The sequence below is a fragment of the Anolis carolinensis genome, chromosome 6, assembly GCF_035594765.1.
Source record: "Anolis carolinensis isolate JA03-04 chromosome 6, rAnoCar3.1.pri, whole genome shotgun sequence".
Lineage (NCBI taxonomy): Eukaryota > Metazoa > Chordata > Lepidosauria > Squamata > Dactyloidae > Anolis > Anolis carolinensis.
In genome coordinates, this window is record NC_085846.1 from 35,222,907 (window position 1) to 35,239,981 (window position 17,075).

Genomic DNA, 17,075 nt, shown 5'->3' on the forward strand with positions numbered 1-17,075 from the left:
TAAGCACCAAAACTTCATGTTATACACCAAATTTGACAGAAAAAGCAGTTCAATATGCAGTAATGTTATGTTGTAATTACTATATTTACAAATTTAGCACCAAAATATTATGATATATTGAAAACATTGACTATAAAAATGCGTTGGATAATCCAGAACGTTGGATAAGCGAGTGTTGGATAAGTGAGACTCTACTGTATTTGTTGTCACAAGGAATTGACAATATTTATAAGATTTATTGAAAACCAGTTAATTTTTGTTGTATTTTAGGAAAAGCTATTTTCCCAGTGGCACCGCTTGTTAAAGCACTGAGCTGCTTAACTTGTGGACCGAAAGGTCACGGGTTTGAATCTGGAGAGCGGAGTGAGTGCCTACTGTGAGCCCCAGCTTCTGCCAACCTAGCAGTTCGAAAACATGCAAATGTGAGTAGATCAATAGGTACTGCTCTGGCAGGAAGGTAGCAGTGCTCCATGCAGTCATGCCAGCCACATGATCTTGGAGGTGTCTACGGACAACGCCGGCTCTTTAGCTTAGAAATGGATATGAGCACCAACCCCCAGAGTCGGACACGACTGGACTTAATGTCAGGGGAAAACCTTTACCATATTTCTTTGAAACAAGGCAGTTATCAAAATCAGGGCTTTAGTTTTGGGGAAAAGCTAAGGAAACAATGAGCCTGTAATCTTACTGATTACAGGTGTAGGGCTATATTAATGATAAACTTAGTTCCCATTGATTTCTATGGGTTTACTGTAAATATGACATGTCTGAATATAACCCATACTATTTTCAGCAGTGGTGAAAACAAGAAAAGAAATTACAGTTCATTGCTGTTGATTTCCATGGGATTATTGGAAAAGAAATATGAATCTACCTCAATATTTGTGACCCAATTAAAACTTGCAAACAAAATATTTTCCAGTTGTTTTTTTTTTGGGGGGGGGGGGGGGGATAGGGGACAGTCACAAATGAAGAGGGTCTTTGTTTCCTGCAAGGCCCTGAATAAATGTAAAATGCTGACCTTGGAACTGGGTAGAGAGCAGGTGGGAGAGAAGAGGTGAGTTATTCACCCTAGTTCGTCATTACCCATGTTTTCTCTGTTAAGATAGAAAGGCTTGTAGGTTAAAGTTTTCTGAGCTTTAGTGTATAGCAGCACCCTTCCATACAATCTCTAATATTACATTATTTAATGCGGCTTTTTAATGGGCAGTTGCCATACCAATTTACTCTCCCCAAAAATATCAGTATAAACTACATTTTTAGAAAATGCAAAGCACAAGCAACAGTCCTTTAACAAACCAAATATCAGGAAGACAATATGAAAAAGAAATGTGTATCCATCTTAAGAAGGCAAAGCATTACACATTTCCTAACTGGTAGTATTCATTAAGATCCTGGATTATGGCCAGCAAAGTCCTGATTCTCCTTATATAATAACATCTTTTGTTGGACCCTCAGTGGGCCAGTTCAAACATTTTAATTCTGATTTGAGAGAAAGTCATGAAAACTGAACATTAGTACTTCCTATTTGTTTTGGCCGAAATCTTTCTGTTCTAATTTTAATTTGTCCCATGTTAGTAGATAAAGGTTTTCCCCTGACATTAAGTCTAGTTGTGTCCAACTCTGGGGGTTGGTGCTCATCTCCATTTCTAAGCCAAAGAGCCAGCATTATCCGTAGAGGTCATGTGGCCAGCATAACTGTATGGAGCCTTGTTACCTTCTTGCCAGAGCTGTACCTATTAATCTACTCACATTTGCATGTTTTCAAACTGCTAGGTTTGCAAAAGCTGGTGCTAACAGCGGGAGCTCACCCCCGCTCCCTGAATTCAAACCGCCGACCTCTCGGTCAGCAAGTTCATCAGCTCACCAGTTTAATCTGCTACACCACCAGGGGCTCCATGTTACATCAGTTGATTAGACAAGATTGCTTGAACTCACATGAGTGAGTCCTATCAGTTTATTTCTGCTCTCTGCCATTTTTCATTTGTTCAGTACAGAATTTGGGACAATATATTAAAAATGTGTTTGTTGCATTAAACATTATGAAAGGAAATGGAATTACTGAAATTTCCTAGCTTGAACTAATGCATGAACTTCATCTGATCACCTATAGGTTAAGGAAATTAGTACAGAAGTTTTGTGGCTTTTCATAGTTTCTCTGGAATATCCTCATCCCAAAAATGGAGGGTATAGGGTAGGCGGAAACAGGCAGATTTATATGTAGGCAGCTGTGCAAAATGCTTGCCATGTTCCATTTGTGCATTGAACAGGCCTTGTGTGTGTTTCCACCTGAAAGGCCTGCAACATGACCTGCTTGGTGCAAGTGGATATCAGTCTTTGCAATGACGTCAGGATTCCATGAGAGCTAATGCTGATGGAGTGTGGACAAGTGACAATCCTTTCCCTGTTTTTGTGATTTTGTCAAATTGGCAGAACAAACTCTGGAACCATGCAGGAAACATATGACTTGTCCCAATCAGCTGTGGACTCTTCTCAGAACAGAATGAGAGGAGAAAAAAAAATCCTCTTCTAGATAATATTCAGAGACTGCTTCTGCTTTCTTGATATACCGAATTATTCACCTACATTATAATGGTGAAAGTATGGAAATTCTACACCAAGAGATACGTAATTTTAAATCCAGACAGCATCACTACCTTACTGAGAACAGCCTATTCCATCTTCCACCCCATCCCAATCCTGTTTTTTTGGATTTTGTTCATTCTCCATTTTAAAGCCATCCAAGTCAACAACTTTTGCTAGTTGTGGTAGCAAATGTTGCTGTATGGATTGTATGAAAAAGTGTTGTTTCCTACGGTGAAAACTCCTTCCTTGGAGACTTTAACATAGAGACTGGATGGCCATCTGTCAGAGATACTTCGATTGTGCCTTTCCTGCATGGCAGGGGGTTGGACTGGATGGAACATGTGGTCTCTTCCAACTCTATTATTCTATGATTATTCAGCTTCAGTACCTGACCCTGAGGTTTAGTACAATGAAAAAGAAAGAGGAAAATGCTTCTCTTTCCATAAAATTAGATCATTTTATAAAAAGACTTATCACACTTCAATTTACTTAACTTTGAAGCGGGGGAAGAGGGACATTGGATCTTTTCCTCATAGTGGGATTCCTCATTGTGGAAACCTTTTTGTATCTTCAAGATCTGAGGGCTCAGAGAAGCAGTGCGGGTAAAACAGTACTGATAGAGGCAATGGAAATAGGCAATGTGTGGGAAAGGAAGAAAACATTGAATTGGGAAAATGGAATGCTGGATTTCTGTCTTTTCTGAAGGAGAGCTTAGGTTGACCATTTGTTATTCCCTGTTCCTTTCAGGGCCTGATACTGCTCGGGGAAGCACCTCCCTCTGACTCTGTGCTAAGTGACTCATCGCATACTCTTAGTGCTGAGGTTAAGCTGGAGCCAGGAACTGACAGATTGGTAAGTATGGAGTTCTTGTTTTTGGTATTGCTCCTTTTACCTTAGTCCAGTGAGATTTTGTTATGAATCTTTGGATGCTAGAGCATTTAAAAATAATTACAGAATAAATATAAAATATTGAAATGTTTGTGTATTACAAAGATCTCAGCTAATCAGTTGGTTGATCCTAAGTTTTATTTGGAGCTAGAGTAGAGTCTCACTTATCCAACATTTGCTTATCCAACATTCTGGATTATCCAATGCAGTCTGCCTTTTAGTAGTCAGTGTTTTTGTAGTCAATGTTTTCAATACATTATGATATTTTGGTACTCCCCGAGTCCCCTCGGGGAGATGGGGCGGGACATAAGAATAAATTTATTATTATTATTATTATTATTATTACTAAATTCGTAAATACAGTAATTACTACGTAGCATTACTGCATATTGAACTAATTTTCCTATCAAATTTGTTGTTAAACATGATGTTTTGGTGCTTAATTTGTAAAATCATAACCTAATTTGATGTTGAATAGGCTTTTCCTTAATCCCGCCTTATTATCCAAGATATTCGCTTATCCAAGCTTCTGCCGGTGCTTTGAATGCGATTTCCTGCTTCTTGGCAGGGGGTTGGACTGGATGGCCCATGAGGTCTCTTCCAACTCTACTATTCTATGATTCTATGCCGGCCCGTTTAGCTTGGATAAGTGAGACTCTACTGTACCATAAAAATCTGAAGAATTCTCTTTGGAAAACTAATCACACTGGGACTAGACCAGTATAATATAGCAATACTGGGAAGATCGGAATTTTGATAAAGGACCATATGAATCAGATTTTGGAAAATACATTTTTGGGACTACAGTTTCCAGACTCATTCTGCCAGGAGATCCCCTCAGAACAACTTTTCAGAATTCTGCATAGAATCTTTATTGTTTAAGAAGACATAATCCCTATCTACACTGATGATTTAATGCAGTTTGAAACTAGCTTCGAACTGCAACACCAGACAACAAACTCCCACAAAAGCATGTGAAAGAAAGCCTTTAATGTGCATTTATGCTCCATGGTTTGTGTAATCACTGACCAGGCCTCAAGCTGATTCCAGGATTTTCTGGGTTAGTGCCAGTTCCACAGTCTAGAAATTCTTTCTCATCTCTTCGCTTTTCAATGTTCTGGTGGCCCGTTTATGTTGGATAAGTGAAACTCTGCTGTACTGGATACAATTTTAAGATGTTTGTAATTCTACTGTTTCCATTGTGTTTTGTATTTCCGCTGCTGTTACTCAGATGGTTGGTTGATTTCAAATAGATCTGTTCATTCATGCCTTTCATCCTCCTCCTCCTTCTTTCCTCCTCCTCTCTTGTGCTATCATTATATAGCTGTATTCCTTTGATCAGTTTTCTTGGTTTTTATAGAAGCTCTGTGTATATATTATGGCTGTGGATTTAGTGAGGAGGGACTATCTTGCAATGAAACAAATAGTTACATTTTTGGCTTTTTCAAAGCATTAATAAAACCTTGGTTTCACAGCTCTCTTTGTTCTGTTGTTTATGTCCTAAGAGTTGGGAAAATACTGTTTTATTTGCTGAAATTCTCTGTGCAGAGAATTGCAGGAATAACGAAAGATTGCAGGGACATATTGTTCAGTCCTGAATAACAGAGTGGAAGTTCCTACATGGGGGAAAGGTTTGGGGTACTATGCAGATTCCCAGGTTATTAGCACTGTTACTGTCCTCCCTCTCTTAGTTTATTCATATTCATAGATCTCTATATTGGAAGTATGACTTCCAAATTATATTTATTTTATTTGAACTGTGAGAAAGCCAGCTCATTTTCTAGAAATGTTGAAGGTGTAGGCAAAATTATTCTAGACATTTTAGAAGAGAAATTATTTTAAAAGATGGTCAAACACATAGGGAAAACAAAGAAAACAAAGTAAACAGTGTTTATTAAGCTCTCAGAACCAGTTGTAATTATATCCTTTAAGACTCTACAGGAGAACATACATAGACATCTGATACATCTGCCCATTTAGATTGATGCCAGTAATGCTTTTCCCCAAGCTTTCTGTCTCCTTGACCTTTGTATTTCTAAAGAAGTGGACAATAATCCATTTCCCAGAGTATGTGAGTCACCTTGCATCTAGGACTGATACTTTCATTTGTGGCTTATGTAAACTTGCTCTTGTCAACAAGGCATAGTTTTCCAGGACGGTGCACAATTGTGGGCTAGAGATGAGCATTTATCATAGAGTAAGAATTGTGTGGCCTTTCAGATGGCATTAGACTGGAATTCTCAGCATTCGTTATTAGTTTCTCTGGCTGCTAGATGTTGAACTACCACATCTCCTCAGTTCCTAACCTTCATTTATTCTGACACAATGCTGAATACTTTTTCAAATTCATAAGCAACAGGGGGCATTTCATTTCTTTAAATCTATAAAATTTCTAGCTTTCTTTTCTACTAGTATCTGCGCATTCATGAAATATTTCGGCAAATCCATTAAAACCAAAAAATAAAATGCTTTGTAAAACAACCAATATAATAGCAAAGACTACAATCTGCAATACTAGTGCAGCTGGCTCCAAGAACCAGTCAAAAGCAACTTAAACAGCAATATACTTGAAGAGAAATGCTAAGTGCTGGTCACAAATTTGTAGGCTCAGCCAGATATAAAAGTTGAAGAGTGTATCTTACCTTTTCACATTTTTTTCCAGTACAGGAAAAAGTTAAAAACATTTGACTTACAACCAACTTATTGTTACAAATGGGGTGAGGCAAAAGGAAGTGAGAGAAATCTACCCCTCGGAAGGGAAATTCACTCTTGAAAGAGTTATCATAGGGAAAAAGATGTCTCCACTGAAGCTTTCTTACCAATCCTTGCTTCCACAACAAGCCATAAATCCAGTTATCACAGGGACAGAAAGTGACATAAAATCTTCTAAACGGGCACAGACAGCAAAACAAACATAACGGGTGTTAACCCTCCCCAATGTTGTCCAAAGCGTGTGTGTGTGTGTGTGTGTGTGTGACAGGAGTTACACTTAAAATTTACCTTTTCTGACTTACAGACAAATTCATCTCCAGAATAAACATACCGCGACCCTATCATGTTCATAACTTGGGGACTACCTGTATATACGAGCAAACATCAAAATAGATATTGGGCAGATCGAGCCTGGTTCAAATTCAGGAGTAGACCTATATCAGAGATATTTAGCATAGTCTGGTCTCAATATCAACAGGTATAAATAGCAGACTTCAGTATTTTTCCAACTGGTCAGGACTTTTTTAATACTAATTGCAGACATGTAAGTGCTGTCACAACTACTATCTGTGGCTTTATTGTGAAGAGAGGGCAATATTGTATTGTTGAGTGCTTTTAGTTGTGGCAAAGCCCGTAGTTTTCATCAAAATGTTCAAGGTTCAACCCAAGGTATCTTAATAGTTGAGCTAACGGCCTTCTGTGCTGACTGAGGCTGTTTCAGATTGTAGTTCAAACATCTTAGTGATAGCAGTTTGTCTATCCCTTGAATAGATAATGCTGCTTTTTGTGCCCATGACTTGACTTTTGAGGTCATGTATACCCTAGTTCTAGAACATTGCAAAGATGCTGTTGTAGTATCTGTGCGCAGGAAAATGTACAAAGGTATTAAAATTCGTTCTGTGCACTCTTTCTTAGAGCAGACTGAATAACTTACTATTTAGTGTGTTGTTTGTGCCTGCAAGTAATTTCCAACCTATGATCACCCCAGCCTATGATGAACCTGTTACGGGGTTTTCTTGGCAAAATGTGTTCAGAGAGGGTTCGCCTTTGCCTTCTTTAGAGTCAGAGAGACTGCCCAAAGTCACCCAGTGTGTTTTCATGGCCAAAGCAGTAATTTGAACTCTGGTCTCCAGAATCAGACCCTAGCACTGCATCATGCTGACTCTTATACCGTGTTTCCCCGAAAATAAGACAGTGTCTTATATTAATTTTTGCTCCCAAAGATGCTCTAGGCCTTATTTTCAGGGGGTGTCTTATTTTTCCATGAAGAAGAATTCACATTTATTGTTGAACAAAAAAATGAACATTTATTATATATTGTACAGTAGTTGTCATCATAAACCAGCATAACCAGACAAACTGTGAATCCTATCAAGAATTTCTTGTTACTACCAATATTTCCATGTACAACACTTTATGGTTTGTACATTTACCAGTCTTGCATGCTCTCGCATTCTGTTTGGCGGGCATGCTTCCAAACAAAAACTTTGCTAGGTCTTACTTTCGGGGGAGGCCTTATATTTAGCAATTCAGCAAAACCTCTACTAGGTCTTATTTTCTAGGGATGTCTTATTTTAGGGGAAACAGGGTAGTGTTCAATACTAAAAGCCAAATAAGTCTACATCTCATTTTATGCTTTTAATCAAAGTTCATTAACATGTAATAATAGATGCAAATTCTAAATATATACAGGGCAGGCAGTGGCCTTAAATCCAATTATAAAAATGGACATAAAGACTAATTTGACAGTGTTACCTTAAGTCATGAGTTAGGATTTAGAAAGTCATGAGATATATAACAAAGAAACAAAACCATGGAAAGCAAGAAAAGGAGCAGGCAAGCTTACCCTGTTATCTACTATTATACTTGGTGATTGGAGCAATCATGCTTTGGCTACAATTGAATAAGGATAGATTTTATTAAAAACTCCCTACTTCCTTTCTGCTGAAAGTATTGATATCTGAGAATACAAGGAGAATTGCATGAGATAGTTTAATTGAGAATGACTCATCAGCATTTCAAACAGAGTTCCCTTCAAGTGATGAACTTTGCATTTGAGATGCTAGTGCAATGTTTTTTGCCTTTTTTCTCCTTTCCCTCTGTTGATAAACATAAAACTAAAAACAAAACAAAGCATTGAGAAATTACGTTGGTGGAAAAAGGAAGAACAAGGAGGCGATAAGGCCTCTGCAAGGAGAAGTTGGGGTTATGCTGACAGGGGATAGGGAAAAAGCAGAACTACTTAATGCCTTCTTTGCCTCAGTCTTCTCGCAAAAAGAAAGCCGTCCTCAATCTCAGCAACATGGAATGGACGAAGGATTAGGAAAAATCCACTTATGCAGAAAAACTGAAATGCAAAAATACAGACTGGGGGACGCCTGGCTCCATAGCAGAACGTGTGAAAAGGATCTTGAAGTCCTTGTGGAAAACAAGTAAAACAAGAGCCAACAATGTGATGTGGAACAGATATAAAAGCACGGAAACATCCCTCCATCTGTACCATGAAGTAAAACCAACCAGATACAGAATAGGGGACGATGCCTGGCTTGACAGCAGTATGTGTGAAAAAGACCTTGGAGTCCTCGAACCTAAAATGTGATGCGGCGGCGAAAAAAGCCAATGGGATTTTGGCATGTATAAATAGGAGTATAGTGTCTAGATCCAGGGAAGTCATGCTACCTCGTTATTCCGCCTTGGTCAGACCATACCTGGAATACTGTGTCCAATTCTGGGCACCGCAATTGAAAGGAGATGTTGACAAGCTTGAAGGTGTCCAGAGGAGGGCGACTAAAATGATCAAGGGTCTGGAGAATAAGCCCTACGAGGAGTGGCTGAAAGAACTGGGTATGTTTAGCCTGCAGAAGAGAAGGCTGAGAGGAGACATGATAGCCGTGTATAAATATGTGAGGGGAAGTCATAGGGAGGAGGGAACAAGCTTGTTTTCTGCTGCTCTGGAGACTAGGACACAGAACAATGGCTTTAAACTACCTACAGGAAAGAAGATTCCACATGAACATCAGGAAGAACTTCCTCACTGTGAGAGCTGCTCGGCAGTGGAACTCTCTGCTGGAGAGTGTGGTGGATTCTTCTTTGAAGGCTTTTAAGCAGAGGCTGGATGGCCATCTGTCGGGGGTGCCTTGAATGTGATTTCCTGCTTTTTCTTCGTGTACTCTGTGAATGCACACTAATGGAGAACGCTGCGCCTGCGCAGGCTCCAACGGATACTCTTCCAAGCTAAAGTTTGAAATTTGGCGGTAACCCCGCCCCTCTCCCCAGAGGGTATAAAGGGCGCCCTCCGCGCCCGCTCTCCAGTTCCTTTTTTTCCGCCGCAAAGCTCACTTCGGACTCTTCGTTCTTATGTCGACCACGCGTTATAAGCGGTGCACTCAGTGTGCCGCTAAGATTCCAGATTCCGACGGCCACGCTAAGTGCCTTTTCTGCCTCGGCGAAAGCCACATCGTCGGTACCTGCCGTTTTTGCCTGGCCTTTACAGCTCAGGCCCGAAGAAATAGAGCTGCGAGACTCCGCGCAGCTCTCTACGAAAAAACTCTCGCTCCTGAGGCTTCTACTTCCACCTCGTCCTCGATGGCGTCCAGGCCTGCTCCTTCGGTATCATCCAAAACCTCGAAAACCTCGAGACCAAAACCGGCCAAACCGCCCTGCACGGTGACCACCGCCACGGTTTCCACTCGATAGAGCAAAATGGGCCCTTCATCGACTTCGAGTTCGGTGGCGTCGGCCATTTCCACTCAATCCCGCCTGGCTTCACCGCCATCTTCTTCCGCCATGAAGATTGCCTTCAAGAGGGCTCAGGAGGAATCCAGACGGGCCCAATCTGACTCGGCAGCTGTGTGCCCGATCCCTCCGACGCTGGGGAAATCGCTGAGGGTCGCGTCGAAGCAACCTCCAGCAAAGAAACGAATGATCCAGAGGTCGTCCTCCTCAGCGTCTTTGAAGAAGGACGTCCCCTCCTCCGTGGCCTCCTCTAGGAGATCCTCTCCTATCCAACCAGCACAACACCTCCGCTCCTCTTCCTCTCCTCATGGTCAGTCCTCGGATGCGGACGCTCAAGCCTCCCCCGACCGGTCGGTCAGGACAGTTATTAAGGCTCCCCAGCCAGCACCATCTCGTCTTCCGGCTCAACAAGAACTTTTTCCCCCGGCTCAAACACCCGAGAGGGGTAGACAAATGACGCGCTTAGCCCGTGCCGCCCAGGCTTCCGCGTCCAAGGGCGTTCGTCCACAGCCGGCTCCCGCTGCCTTTGAGGTGATACCTCATCAGGACTCTGCGCTTGTGTCTCCTCCCCGGTCCCCTCAAGGGGCCGAGGAGGATGACCCCGATATCGAACACCCCGAGTCGATCCTCTCCGCCTCCGTTGTCTCTCTTGGACTCGACCTCTCCCTGCCTCACGACGCCTGCGAGGTCGACCCACCTTCCCCGACGGATAATATCCGGGCTTTCTCCGACCAGATGGTCAGAATGGCAGACGCTCTGGGAATGGAAATTAAGCAAACCTCAAAGGCTGTTACCGACCCCGTTTTCAAGAGGGTCCAAGCCCAAGCCCCGCCAGCCACCTTGCTGCCTTTTCTTCCATACCTCCTGGACGTAATCCAGGCATCTTGGAAGACTCCATCTTCGATACCTCCAACCTCTAAGAAAATAGAGGCCTGGTACCGAACCGATGACGAAGCCTTGGAATGGCTCAAGCATCACCCTGACCCAAACTCCATGGTGGTAAAGGCCTCCCAATCGTCGGGTCGACAATCCAACTCCCCTGCCGACAGGGAAGGTAAACGATTCGACGCGGTAGGCCGCAAGCTGTACTCCGGCGCTCTCCTCCTTTGCCGCATGGCGAACTACGGGGCCTGCATGGGCGCTTACCAACAGATCCTCTGGGAAAAAGCCCAACCTTTCTTTGCCAAACTTTCTGACGAAGACCGGTCAGTCCTTTCGACCCTCCAACAAGAGGCGGACTCCCTCGCACACCACCAAATTCAAATGGCTAAACATACCGGCGATACCGCCGGGAAAATGATTGCCCACGCAGTTGCGATCAGACGGCATGCATGGCTTCGGTCCTCAGGACTCTCTTCCTCCTCTCGACAAGTGATCGAAGACCTTCCTTTCGACACCCAGGGCCTTTTCAATTCTGGTGCTGACGACAAACTGAAGTCCAATCACGACTTCAAGATTCTCGCAACAAAGTGCGGGACCGATCAACCTCAGGCTCAGCGGACCCGATGGTTCCCGCAACGGTACCGTCGCTACCCTCAGCCTTTTCGTCACCAGCCGTTTCGACGCTCGTCGAGCTCGAGTCACCACAGTCATCAGCAACAACCTCGCCGCCAGCACCAGGTCCCGAAAGGTCGGGGCAAGGGTGCTGCAGCTATGCCACAACCCCAACGACGGGCCTGACGCCCACTCTCTCGGGGACTTTTCTACTTTCACTACTACTGCCACTGCCATGCCGTTCCTAGGCCCCGACCAGATCCTTCCTCTCTGCTCTTTCCTCGATCGCCTAGCTCCTTTCTACCACGAATGGGAGTCTATAACCTCAGATGCCTGGGTTCTTCGCATTGTCAGAGACGGCTATGCCTTGGAATTCGAAACTTTGCCCCCCACGGGTCACATCCTCCACACCGACCCTTCACCGGAAATATGCTCCGAGGTCGACTCTCTTCTGGCGAAGGGCGCAATCCAGCCTTCTCCTTCCGAGCAGGACACTCGAGGTTTCTTCTCGAGATACTTTACGGTTCCCAAACGGGGCGGAGGTCTTCGGCCTATCCTCGACCTGCGAGCCCTAAACCTCTTCATTCTGCCTTCAAAATTTCGAATGGTCTCGGTGGCCTCCATTCTCCCGATGCTCCGACACGGAGACTACTTTGCCTCTATAGACTTACGCGATGCGTATTTCCACGTCTCACAGACACTTCCTTTCCTTCAAACTCCTGTATCAGTCTTACCAGTTCACAGTTCTCCCTTTCGGCCTCGTCACGGCCCCAAGGGTCTTTACGAAGGCGGTCGCCGTGGTGGCAGCGCACCTAAGAAAACAGGGCATAATGGTCTTACCTTATCTGGACGATTGGATGATTGTCGCGTCCGACCCCTCATCCCTTCAAAACCACGTCTCTCAAGCTCTTTCTCTTCTACAACGGCTGGGCCTTCAGTTGAATGTCTCAAAGTCCCAACTCCTCCCGGCCACAGAGATCTGCTTCATCGGAGCTCTCTTCAACTCCATCGCGGAAACCGCCTCCCTACCGAAGGACAGGTTCCTAGCCCTTCAACAACATCTCTCTCTTCTCCTCCGCAACCGCAGGATCCGAGCCCACTCTGTCCAGGTTCTTCTGGGTCACATGGCCTCCACAGTCATGGTTACTCCTTTCGCCAGACTACGTCTCAGACCTCTCCAAAGATGGTTTATAGACTTTCAAACCCCATCGGCATCCGAGCTCAATGTTTCTCACGGTATCGAACCAGGTTCGCCTCTCCCTTCGTTGGTGGCAGGACCCAGCAAACGTTTCTGTGGGACTTCCCTTCCATCCCTCCCTCCCGTCAGTCACGATCACGACCGACGCCTCCAATTTTGCGTGGGGAGCCCACATGTCAAACCTCACCGTCAGGGACCTTTGGTCCACCCAAGAAAAGTCTCACCACATAAACTTTCTAGAACTGTTATCAATCTTCAAAGCCCTCCGGGCGTTTGCTCGCTTTCTTCCCCACAAGACTGTTCTGATCCAAACGGACAACGTAGTAGCTATGTACTACATCAACAAACAAGGGGGTACGGGCTCGAGAAAACTGATGGCTCTCTCGATGGACATTTGGCTATGGTGCATAGCGAGACACATAACCCTGTCGGCAGTTCACCTTCCGGGGGCTCAAAACACGCTAGCAGACTCTCTAAGCAGAATAACAACCTCCCCCCACGAGTGGCGTCTCGATCCCGAAATCCTGAAATCCGTCTTCGACGATTGGGGCTGGCCAGCTCTGGACCTTTTTGCCTCCCCCTCGAATGCTCAACTTCCTCGCTTCGGAGCGAGACTACCTCCAAAATCGTCTCCGGGCTGTCTCAGAGACGCGTTTCTCCTCGACTGGACTTGTCTATGTTTTTCCTTCCTTCCCTCTCATCTCGAGGGTAATAGAGAGACTCTTATCTAACGCCGACATCGGCCATCCTGATCGCCCCTGCATGGCCACGCCAGCCGTGGTACCCAACTCTACTCCGGATGTGTGCGGATCCTCCCCGCACTCTCCCAACTCTCCCTCATCTACTATCTTCACAGAAGGGACAGGTCCTCCACCCCGACGTCCCGTCCCTACACCTGACTGCCTGGAGGATTCTTCCTTAAATTCTCTCCACCCAGACCTGCAGGCGATCCTTCGTGCCGCCCATAAGCCGGCCACGTCGAAGGCCTATGCTTACAAGCTTGCAAAATTCCAAACTTTCCTTCGGTACCGACACGTCGATCCCGCCTCTACTTCGATCCCGCTGGTCCTGGACTTCCTACTTTCTCTTGCGGATCGTCAACTCTCTCTGGCCTCGATAAAATCCTATCTCACTGCTCTCTCCTGGCATTTCCAACGTCAGGGACAACCCTCTCTCTTTTCTAACAACCTCATTAAGACCTTTCTTCGAGGTTACAACAACTTGCACCCTCCAGTTCAACCTCCGACTCCCGGATGGAGCCTCGAACTCGTCCTTTCTCAACTAGCTTCAGCTCCCTTTGAACCTATGGCCTCTGCAGACCTTCACCTTCTCTCTTGGAAGACTGCCTTCCTAATCGCTATCACCTCTGCGCGCAGGCCTTCGGAACTGGCTGCTCTCCGGGTGGACGAACCCTATCTCCGTTTCCACCACGACAGGGCTGTTCTTCGCCCGGACATCACCTTCCTACCTAAGGTGGTCTCGGCTTTTCACCTTAACCAGGATATAATACTCCCTGCTTTTTTTCCTAATCCTTCTTCTTTGGAGCGGAGACTCCATCTCCTGGATGTCAGGAGAGCCCTCCTTTTCTACAAGGACAGGACTAAGGACATACGTAAGTCACCTAGACTATTTGTGGCTTATGCTACCCATAAGCTGGGCGAACCACTTTCTTCTCAAAGACTCTCACACTGGATTGCTCAGACTATCGAACTCGCTTACCAACTGGCTAAACGCCAACCCCCCTCTTCGATCCGCCCTAGATCAACGAGGGGCCTTTCCACCTCTACTGCCTTCCTGAGGGGCATCCCTCTCGACTCCATCTGTCGAGCGGCTATCTGGTCCACTCCATCCACCTTTGTTTCACACTACAGGATGGACTCAAAGAACCTCAAGGACTCGGCCTTTGCCAGGTCTATCCTTTCCTCCTGCCTTGCCTAACTTTGTTTGCCCTACTCAAAACCAGTTTTTTTTTTGTTATCCTTTTTACAAGCTGACCGTTGTCATTCAGCTTTTATGTACATGATATGTTCATGGGTTCATTAACGTAGTGCTTGTGTACTATACTTAACCCACTGCACTGAAATGTATTTCATGAATACCTCTACCTCTGTTTTCAGGAAATGGGTCTATACTTACCTCTGTATTTTCTTACAGACTATCGCTCACATACAATGTTGTGATTGCGTTCTAGGTCCTAATAACAAGGATCGGTTTTTTTGCACTATAGGCTGTTGCATCGTTTTCTTTGACTGTTGCACTTGCTTTTTTTGCACCTTGTGCTCAATAAATGTGTTGTTTGGACACTACACTGGTTATCGGGTTTGCTATCCCACCTACCTACACCTCAGCTTGCTAGTCTCCATTAGTGTGCATTCACAGAGTACACGAAGAAAAAGGACAGGTTGCTTACCTGTAACCGTGTTTCTTCGAGTGTACTCTGCGAATTCACACAATCCCGCCCTTCCTTCCCCACATGCAAACCTCTCCCTTTCTCGCTGCCTTTGCGGCGTAGGAACTGGAGAGCGGGCGCGGAGGGCGCCCTTTATACCCTCTGGGGAGAGGGGCGGGGTTACCGCCAAATTTCAAACTTTAGCTTGGAAGAGTATCCGTTGGAGCCTGCGCAGGCGCAGCGTTCTCCATTAGTGTGAATTCACAGAGTACACTCGAAGAAACACGGTTACAGGTAAGCAACCTGTCCTTCTTGGCAGGGGGTTGGACTGGATGGCCCGTGAGGTCTCTTCTAACTCTATGGTTCTATGAAATGTGGGTGTGTTACCATGCCTCAGAAGAGAATGAAATTAACTACATAGTAAGAAAGCAGCTGTTATTATTAATACAGTTTTCTCAGCCTCCATTTTTTAACACACACCCCGCCCCCCAAACTCCACAATGGTTTTCATCAAAATCCCTGCAGCCCATACTTATTGAGAATCCCGGTGATAGAGACTGGACATTTTGCTGTTTGCACATGCAAAAACAGTAGACCAAGAAACCCTACTTTTTGAATATATGCTGAAGAAATGTAATCCTTCTTGGTACATATTTCACCCGCCACTTCAAGAGTTTGTGCTCCTTTTCTTCCATCTGTACCTTTAAAAAGTATCTAATATTCCTGCCCCAGTTGTGATTCCTCTGCGGGCATAGAAAAATCTGCTGTGCAGGGGACAACAGAACAGATCCAGTAATGCATGCATAAACCTTGTTGAAGCCTGTTCATTAGGCACTGTGTACCTGCATGCTCAGCACTTCTCTGGGTTGGCATAGGGGCACTTCTGGAGGATTGTATAAACAATAAAGAACTTTGTGGCACCTAATAGAGAAACACACTTACTATGGAATACGACTTTATAGACTAAGTTTCATTTTATCAGTTGCTGAAAATGTTATCCTCAGTTGATTGGGGAAAGGCCTTTTAAAACAATTTCTGACTTACCTTATTCCTTCACTTCACCAGTTACATGGTTTTTAACATAACATAACTTGGGACAGTACTAGCTGGGGGGATTCAGAAAATTGGAATCTAGAAAATTTCATTTTGTGTGTGTGTGTGTAGTTATTTGCAAATCCGTTGAAGTAGATTCTTGACAAAGTCACATACCATAGTAATTGTGAAAGTTTTTAAGGTGCTACAAATTGTTTTGTTTGACTGTTTTTTTAAACTTCATTTAAAAGATCTAGAGTACTCCAGTATGTTTTTTAAAGTGATTTTACTACACTCAGAACAGTCATATATACATTCAGTTGCTCAAGCTGTAATATGTCACACTGAATATGAAATAGTCAGGTCATTTTTAAACTATTGTTTCAGTTCAACTATTCATTCAGACATATAAGTCTTGTTGGAGTTGTTCTCTCCAAGATACTTTGCAGATATAATTACTGGGATCTTAGTTTTAAAGAGGGATTTTTTGGGGAAAGATGGGATCTCTGATGTTTAACTAGTGTTGAGTGGTAGTGTACAGAGCCCTAAAATAGTAAGAAACAATTATATTGAAAAACTAGCTGTGCCCAGCCACGCGTTGCTGTGGCGAAGTATGGTGGTATGGGAAATAAAGTATTGAGGAATTGGTGGTAGTTAAGGTAAAGGGTAAACGTTTTCCCCTGACGTTAAGTCCAGTCATGTCTGACTCTGGGGGTTGGTGTTCATCTCCATTTTTAAGCCGAAGAGCCGGCGTTGTCCGTAGACTCCTCCAAGGTCATGTGGGATGGCTGCATGGAGTGGTGTTACCTTCCCACCGGAGCAGTACCTATTGATGCACTCACATTTGCATGTTTTCAAACTTCTGGGTTGGCAGAAGCTGGGGTTAACAGTGGGGGCCCTCTCCGCTCCCCCAATTCAAACCTGCTGCCTTTCGGTCCAGAAGTTCAGCAGGTCAGCGCTTTAACACGCTGCGCCATCAGGGGATATTATTTCCTAAAGGTTGTGAATATACAATATTGGAGGCAAGTATGAATGCTGCAA

At 44.3% G+C, this 17,075-nt stretch overlaps 1 protein-coding gene across 5 annotated transcripts in view; it reads left to right on the forward strand.

Annotated features, from left to right (window-relative positions):
- kansl1 (KAT8 regulatory NSL complex subunit 1) overlaps positions 1-17,075 on the forward strand; it is a 178,358-nt gene that overhangs the window by 128,861 nt on the left and 32,422 nt on the right. For all 5 annotated transcript variants that reach the window (XM_016994553.2, XM_016994552.2, XM_016994554.2 and 2 more), the window contains one exon: positions 3,334-3,438. In XM_016994553.2, the coding sequence (XP_016850042.1) occupies positions 3,334-3,438 (105 nt within the window). The remainder of the gene's footprint in view (positions 1-3,333; positions 3,439-17,075) is intronic.